Source organism: Diceros bicornis, chromosome X, assembly GCF_020826845.1.
Source record: "Diceros bicornis minor isolate mBicDic1 chromosome X, mDicBic1.mat.cur, whole genome shotgun sequence".
Lineage (NCBI taxonomy): Eukaryota > Metazoa > Chordata > Mammalia > Perissodactyla > Rhinocerotidae > Diceros > Diceros bicornis.
The window spans coordinates 13,309,818-13,318,130 of NC_080781.1; the positions used below are offsets into that span (position 1 = coordinate 13,309,818).

General features: G+C 49.4%; 1 protein-coding gene across 2 annotated transcripts; it reads left to right on the forward strand.

The window, feature by feature from the left end:
- Positions 1–3,127: 3,127 nt before the first annotated feature.
- On the forward strand, positions 3,128–6,099 carry MAGEB17 (MAGE family member B17). Of its 2 annotated transcripts, none has more exons than XM_058535167.1 (2): positions 3,128–3,181; positions 4,511–6,099. In XM_058535167.1, exon 2 carries the CDS (start codon positions 4,568–4,570, stop codon positions 5,567–5,569), a length of 1,002 nt encoding a protein of 333 aa, XP_058391150.1. In that variant the 5' UTR covers positions 3,128–3,181; positions 4,511–4,567; the 3' UTR covers positions 5,570–6,099. The 2 variants fall into 2 exon arrangements, with proteins under 2 accessions (XP_058391150.1, XP_058391149.1); XM_058535166.1 differs by lacking the exon at positions 3,128–3,181 and adding an exon at positions 3,595–3,720.
- The last annotated feature ends 2,214 nt before the right edge of the window (positions 6,100–8,313 follow it).

Here is an 8,313-nt window from a genome sequence, read left to right on the forward strand (position 1 = left end):
GATTGGCAAGCATTTTCTGTAAAGGGCCAGATAGTAAATATTTTAGGCATTGTGGAACATATAGTCTCTCTTAAGACTACTCAATTCTGCCATTGTAGTATGAAAGCAGCCATAGATAACATGCAAATGAATGAATGTGGGTGCGTTCTAACAAATCTGTATTTGTGAAAACAGGTGGTGGGCTAGATTTAGCCTGAGAGCCATAGTTGCTGACCCCTCATGAGACTAATAGAGTGCTTCAGAGACAGGAATCTTTTCTTTTTTTTTTCCTTCCTTTCTTCTTTCCTTCCTTCCTCCCCTCCTTCCTTTCTTCTTCTTCTTCTACTTATTCTCTCTCTCTTTCTTTCCTTCCTTCTTTCCATCCCTAGTGTCTATTACAGTGCCTGAATCAATGAGAGAAACTCACAGAATTCCCTTTGTGCAGCTCTGTATGGTTAGTCTCTCACAACCACAGCCTACAGCATGGGTAGGCAAAGTGAAGCAGGAAGAGTCAGAGTTATCAATTCTGCCTTTTAGGCAAATATTAATATTTGCCTTACTTATCTAGCATTGTCAAATAAACAATTTCCATGTGCAGTGCACAGAGGCACTCCTCAACAGTGAAAATGCATTCCTATGCCAGGACTGATTTTCCAGCTGTACTTGGATTCCCTTCTACCATGCTGTGGGCTAGTGAGCACCTTGAGGTTAATAAGGTGCAAGCATCTGACTAGAGATCAGTGTCTGTAAGAGGCAGCTGTCCAATTTGGACACCCAAACTGTAGGCAAACACCCTGATTAGCAGCATCAACTGATGTTGACATAATTCACTATTATTAAAAAAATTATGCCTGCTCCAGACATGAATGAAAGGAACCAGGGCTCCCTGGCCTGTAACCACAGACAGGTGCACCTTCTAAGAGCTCCTTAAGGTACATCACTCTGGGTGGTCAAACTCGTTACAAGGTGTCTTAGTCCATTCGGGCTACTATAACAAAAATGTCATTGACTGGGTAGCTTACAAACAACAAAAATTTCTCATAGTTCCATAGGCTGGGAAGTCCAAGATCAAGGTGCTGGCAAATTCAATGATTGGTGAGAGCCTGCTTCCTCGTTCAGAGATGGTGACTTTTCGCTGTGTCCTCACCTAGTGGAAGGGGCAAGGGAGATTTCTTGGGCTGCTTTTATAAGGTATTAATCCCATTCATGAGGACCCCACCGTCATGATGTAATCAACTCCCAAAGCCCCACCTTCTAATACCATCACCTTGGGTGCTAAAGTTTCAACATATGAATCTAGGTGTTGGGAGGAGACACAAATATTCAGTCCATAGCATAGGGGTTCATTTTTATTAGGAAATATGCTGGTGAAAGACATGCAGAGACAAAAGTAATCTTTCTACTGCACAGTCCCCATGTTATGGCTTATTTTAAATAAAACTACTCCCACACTATCCCACTCATGCCAGCCTTGTATCTCTTAATTCACATGTCTTTTCCCTACTCCAAAAATGTATCTCAGGCAGTAAGAAGAAAAATTGTGTACAAACTACTGGATTGGAATCCATAACCAGAGCAATGGAATATCAAAATAAGTAAAAATTATTCAGAGATAGTATGATCATCTACATATGCAATGTCAGATCACCTCAATAGATAGAGGCTCACAACATCATGCAGCTCCACTCCTGCCTTGTGGAAAGCCAATCTGTTAGAACCAAAGTTACATAAGAGGCTAGCTCTGATTGGTGAAGAGAAGGAATAGATCAAATTGCCTTTTCTCCGACAGCACAACACCTGTCCTGGGCACGCTACCTTGAGCTACAGCTGCCTCACCTCGCATCACTCCCGTGACACTGATCCTGTCTGCAAGGTCTGCAGTAGGAAACTCCTCAAGAGTTTTCAGGGATGTAGCATTTTCCAGGAAGCCTTTAATCTGGGAGGCAGAAGCCAAGATGCGGATCCCCACGTAGGAGGACTGGGGAGACCAACACTCCAGAGTATAGTCAACCCACAGAGACCAGCCTATGGCTGCTCGAAGACCTATAGGGTCCCAGGCATGACTGTGAGCATCCCCTTAATTATCCTTCAGGTTTCTCAGGAGCATGAGGGCCTTGATCTAAGGAGGGTGACCTCAGGTCAGTAGATGAGGGAGTACAAGCCTCTGATAGACTTCAAGGTGAGAACCCTGAATAAGGAATGAGGGAAGGACCCAGCCAGAACAGTGGGGTCCCATAGAGTTCTGCCCTGCCTGTCCCCCATTGGAGGTCTGGAACAGTTGTGGCTAGATCTGGCTCACACTGACTTCTAATTCTGTAGTCTCAGGAGGTGAGGGCCTTGATCTGAGTGGTACAGCCTCAGTTCCTCCCAGAGTGGAGCCCCAGGACTAGTCAGGTGCCAAGGTGATGAATTTTAGGGAGGAATGAGGGAATTACCCACACTCGAACAGAGGAAGCACCACAAAGTTCCTCCCCCTCCTGTGACCTAGGAGGCCCAGGCAGAGTTGTCAGGTTGAGGAGCCCCCTCATTTCTGCCTGCAGGCTCTCAGGGAGAGGAGGCCCTTGGTCTAGTGGGAGTGGACCCCAATTCTGCAGAGCAAGTAGACCCAGGAACTAAGGACTTAAGGTGAGGACCTAGTGATATGAGGGAACGCCCGCCAGCCGAGAGAGACACACATCCCTAGCGCTCTGTTCTTAGTCAGGAAGCGGAGCAGAGCGCTCAGCTCAGGAGCTCCTCATTTCTGCGTGGAAGGTATCGGAAAGGGAGGGCCTCCGCAGCGAGGCAGCAGCCCCAGTTATGCAGGGGCAAGAGTTTGGGCCTTCATTGGACTTCAGGTGGGGACCTTGAATACTAAAGAGAAGACCTCTCCCCAAAAGATGAGGCCACCCAGAGCCCAGCCCCTGGGAATCCTGGGCAGGGGAGTCAGACGTCGTGCGGCCGAACTTTCCTCTCTAGGGACTCGCGGCGGGCGTAAGATTGGTGGACTCAAGTTAGTAGGGGGCGGAGTCTCAGGCTCGGATTGATATCATTGGCTTTCCGTTGAACTGCCGCTGCTGACAGCCCTCAGAGACCCCTAGCAGCCGGCCGGATGAGGCTCACTCTCACTTCCGGTCTGGAAGTTTCGGGAAGCTGAGGGCGTGGCCTGAGGGAGGAGACTTCAGGTCAGTGGAGATCGGAATTCCAGGCCTGGGCAGATATCGAGGTAAGTAAGGACCTTGAATGTGGACCTAAGTACTTGACTACCCTGCTCTTCACCAAGGGAGCCCCACAAAGTCCTACCCTAGCGTCAGCGTGGGAAGGTCCCGGGACAGTTATTGGGCATACTTGTGTGTGGAGGGCACTACGGGGGAGAAGGCCTTGGTCTGAGTGCAGCGGCTGCAGTTAGACTGAAGGAGGAAACCAGAGATCTAACTGGAGTCGTAGTGAGACCCTGAGTGCTAATGAGGGGACATATCCCCCAAAACGGGGGGGGGGGGGGGGGAGGGGCAGCAGCGACCGAGACTGGGAGCGCCAGGCAGGAATAGCCAGATGTGGCTCCTGCACTTCCTCTCTAGTGCCTACGGGAAGTGAGGGCTTGGGTGTGAGGCTAACGGATCCAGATCAGTAGAGGGAGGAGTCCCAGGCTTGATACATATCAGTGCGGTCTCAAACAGTCCCGCCCCTGCCGTTAGCTCTCAGAGGCCCCATACAGCCTTGGACGGATGAGTGTCACCTTGACTTTCACCTCAGGGAACCCGGAAGGTGAGGACCCGTAGCATCCCACTTCTGTTCTCAGGCTTTGTAGGCCCCAAACATCTTTGGCAGGATGTGGCTCACCCTGAACTTCAAACTCTGAGGTTTTCTTTAAACAAGGACCTTGGTGTGAAGGGCGTGGTCTCAGGTCCACCGAAGGTGGAGTCCCAGGACCGGTCAGATGTCCAGACGAAGATCCCGTGCAGGGAAATGGGGACCAGTCAACCCCCAATGGAGCAGGCTACACCACCCCTGACAGGCCCAGGGCAGAGCTGACAGATTCAAGTGTCCCCTGACTTCAGCTTGCAAGGTTTCGGTAGATGAGGGTCTTGGTTTAAGGACTGGCTGCCCCAGTTCAGCAGAGAAAGGAGTCCCAGGCCCTGTTGGGAGTGCAGGTAAAAATCCTGCATGAGGAATAAGGAAAACAACCACTTCAGAACAGAGGAGGCTGCATACAGTCTCACCTCTGTTGTTGACCTGGAAAGCCACCAGCAGAGGTATCAGGGCCAGGTAACTCCTCATTTCCTGGGAGTGGGGGATGGGGCGTTCTTAGAGAGGAATGGAGAAGTGAGGGTCTTGGTCTGAGGAGAGTGGTCCCAGACAGGGCTGGCAGGTGGCAGCCTAAGGCACACTCTGACCTTCTCCACAGGGTCTTCAGGGGTCAGGCTGACCAAGAGAACAGGAGCCTTGTGGGGTCCTAGAGCAGTGCCCTCCAGGACACCTGCAGAGGGGCATTCTTAGAGCCACGATGGCATCTCCCTGCTGTAGGATCTCACACCCTCTTATCCTCCTCCTCCAGGTGCCCACATCACGTGCCTTCTGGTCACGCTTCTGCCTGCTGTTGCTAACCACAGTCATGCCTCGCGGTCAGAAGAGTAAGCTCCGTGCCCGTGAGAAACGTCGCCAGGCCCGAGGTCAGGAACGGGGTCTCGGGAGTGCTCAGGCCACTGCAGCACTGGAAGAAGAGTCCCCCTCCTCCTCCTCGCCTGTTTCTGGGGGTACTCCCCCGAGCTCCCCTGCTGCAGGCACTTCCCAGCAGTCTCAGAGAGCCCGATCCATCAGCTCTCTGGCTGCAGCCGCTTTCTATGCAAGTTCTGATGAAAGTGCCGAGGAGGAAAATCCAAGTTCCTCCCGAGCCCCACCCTCCCCTGAGAGCTCACGCAGAGAGCCTCTGACCAGGAAGGCAGGCAGGTTGGTGCAGTTTTTGCTGCACAAGTATAGAATTAAGGAGCCCATTACAAAGGCAGAGATGCTGAAGATTGTCAACAAAAAGTACAAGAAGCGATTCCCTGAAATCCTCCGGAGAACCGTTGAGCACCTGGAGCTGGTCTTTGGCCTTGACCTGAAGGAAATCAACACTAGCAGTCAGTCTTATGTCCTTGTCAGCAAACTCCATCTTCCTGACGAAGGGGGTCTGAGCGATTGCATGAGCTTTCCCAAGAATGGGCTCCTGATGCCTCTCCTGGGTGTGATCTTCATGAATGGCAACCGCACCACTGAGGAGGAGATGTGGGAATTCCTGAAGGTGTTAGGGGTCTATGAAGGAAGGAAGCACTTCATCTTCGGGGAGCCCAGGAAGCTCATCACTCAAGATTTGGTGGAGCAAAAGTACCTGGAGTACCGGCTGGTGCCCAACAGTGATCCTCCACGCTATGAATTCCTGTGGGGTCCAAGAGCCTACGCTGAAACCAGCAAAATGAAAGTCCTGGAGTTCTTGGCAAAGGTCAATCACACCGTCCCCAGTTCCTTCCAGGGCCGATACGAGGAGGCATTGAGAGATGAGGAAGAGCGAGCTCGAGCCAGAGTTGCGGCCAGGGCCCGCTCCAGGGCAACGTCCAGCAGCTCCTCCCATTCCTAGTGAAGTCTGAGGCAGAGTCTTCACCTTGAAGTTGAAAAGGGCTGTCAACCTTCTAAGTAATGGGGGGCAAGGTGGGGCTGGAGAGAACACAATATAGCTCTTCTTTGTGTTCTAGTTATTTATAAGTAACTTATAGATTTACCTTTTTTCCTTTATTTTTCCATTGTGTTCCTGTTAAAAAGGTTTATTTAGATTCAGAATCTGTTTATGAATAACATGGCTCACACATTTATTGCTGTTTATCAAGTTTGAGAGTAATAGTTTTGTATTTTGTAAAACAAATTGAAAATCCTTGCATCTCTTATTGTGATCCAGCACCAGAAAACATAGCATTGGAATAGAGATCTTCTTTAAAATGTGAAAGAGCCTCACAGTGAAATAGTTGGGATAACGAGATAGTGCAAAAAAAAAAAAAGTAAGAAGTGGTTAATTCTTAGTTTTCTTTATTCATTTTACTCTTTCTTTTGGTAAAATTAAAAGATATATACCTGGATTTGCTTAGCTTATTCAAGAATGTGGGAGAAAATAAATTGTCATAAATTAGAACGCTTGTTCACTGTCTCTTTTGTTCCCGGAACATGAATTGCAATCTGCTCTTTGGAAGGCTTCATGCTAGTTCTGGGGGTGTGTGGACAAAGAAGACCCAGCCCCTGCCAATAACATTTGAGACCCAAGAGAAGCTATCGTTTAAGGAACATGGCGAGATACACTCCCAACCCTGAAGGACAGTAAATGGAAGGGATAAGGAGGGAGGAGATTCCAGATAAGAACAGTCCAGTGAAAAGGCCCTGAGACCAGGCAGGTTGGGAGCTTGGGAAACTGCCAGTCCTTCTGTGGGAGGGAACTTGAAGTTCGCCTGCATCCTGCACCAAGGGTTAGATGAGGCTGTTAAAATGGTGAGCAGGGCCCAGACCCTCAGGTGGTGGGTCTCAGAGTGGAGAGACTACACCCGCAATGGACAACTGTTCTTGACGGTTCCTTAGGGAGGTGAAAAACCAAAGGGAAATCCCGCCTACCTGGGGCGGGATTGGGAGGACTGCTGTGCTCTGTCCCGGGCAGGTGAACACAGTGCACGAACTAGGTGTTTTGTGCATTTGTGTCCAGGGAGTTTCTGAGAATAAGGATGATAGTCAGCAGCCACTAGGCTGGCTCACTTTGCCCTGAACTGGGGGAGTGGAGGGGGAACCTTGACCACTCCATTAGAAGGGAACTCAAATTGGGCATTTTTCTGTGTAATATGGCGAACTCTAAGCAAGGTCTAGCTTTTTGGTGGTGGTGAAATGAATGAAAACAGGGACGGGTTCAATGCAAGGGCAGCCAGGTGGGAGGAAATCGTTGGTCCTTTGCACACCTTTAGTAGCTTCAGGGTGCATCTACTGGGGAAGGTGACCTCATGCCCACATCAAATGACTGATCATCTAATGGGAAATATTACTTAGTTTTATTTACTAAGGAGCATTTTGGCTGATTTGGGGTTTTTTGTCCTAGAATATTACATATTCTCTGACTCCTCCTTGATTAAAAAAAAAAAAAAATCCCAGTGTGGTACATGGTATTGTCTGCAGTCAAAATAATCATAGTAATAACTGCCATTTTAAAAAAAACCTCACTACTTGCCAGGCATTGTGCTGGGTTTGCAGTATATACTCCATACATCTGTCAGTCTTAGAAGACAGGGCTTGTCAGCCCTGCTTCACAGATGAAGAACCTGAGGCTTGTAGACTTTGCTAGTGGGCCTGAGTTCACACTGCTGGTAAGTGGCAGGGCCAATACTAGACCTATGGTCTGAATTTGTTTAGAACCCACACTATCCCACTCCTCCCAGCCTGAGGCAGATACTGTGTCATAATTCACATTTCTTTTCACTACTCTGAGTTGTATCTCAGGCAATAAAGAGGGCTCTGTGCACAAACTACTGGTTTGGAATCCATAGCAAAAGCAATAGAATATCAAAATAAATGGGTGGTATGAATAAAGAAAAAAAATATTCGGAAACAGTATGATCATCTACATATGCAATGTCAGATCACCTCAATATATAGGAGCTCACAACATCATGCAGTTCCACTCCCGCCTTGTGGAAAGCCAATCTGTTAGAACCAAAGTTACATAAGAGGCTAGGTCTGAATGGTGAAGAGAAGGAATAGATCAACTGGCCTTTTCTCTGACAGCACAACACCTGTCCTGAACACGCTGCCTTCAGCTACAGCTGCCCCACCTCGCATCACTCCCGTGACACTGGTCCTGTCTGCAAGGTCTGCAGTAGGAAACTGCTCAAGAGTTTTCAGAGATGTAGCATTTCCCAGAAAGCCTTTAATCTGGGAGGCAGAAGCCAAGATGCGGATCCCCACGTAGGAGGACTGGGGAGACCAACACTCCAGAATGTAGGTGGTCTCGCCATGACTAACCCCCAGCTGCCCTCAGACCTAGAGGGCTTCAGGCGGGGCTGATCATCCACTCGTCTTTCAGGGTTCTCAGGAACAAGAGAGCCTTGGTCGAAGGACGGCAACCTCAGGTCACTAGAGGGAGGAGTGCTAGCCTGATAAACATCAAGGTGAAGGCCCAGAAGGACGGAATGAGGGGAGGACTCGGCCAGAACAGTGGGGTCTGGTAGAGTCCTGCCCTGGCTGTCAGCCCTTGGAAGTCTGGAACAGTTATGGCTGGATTTGGCTCACCCTGACTTCAAAATCTGTGGTTCCAGGAAGGTGAGGATCTTGATCTGAGGGGAGCAGCCCCGGGTCAGC

Bases quoted from the DNA above. Each gene is read 5' to 3' on its own strand.
- MAGEB17 (XM_058535167.1), top strand. From the start codon at position 4,568: ATGCCTCGCGGTCAGAAGAGTAAGCTCCGTGCCCGTGAGAAACGTCGC.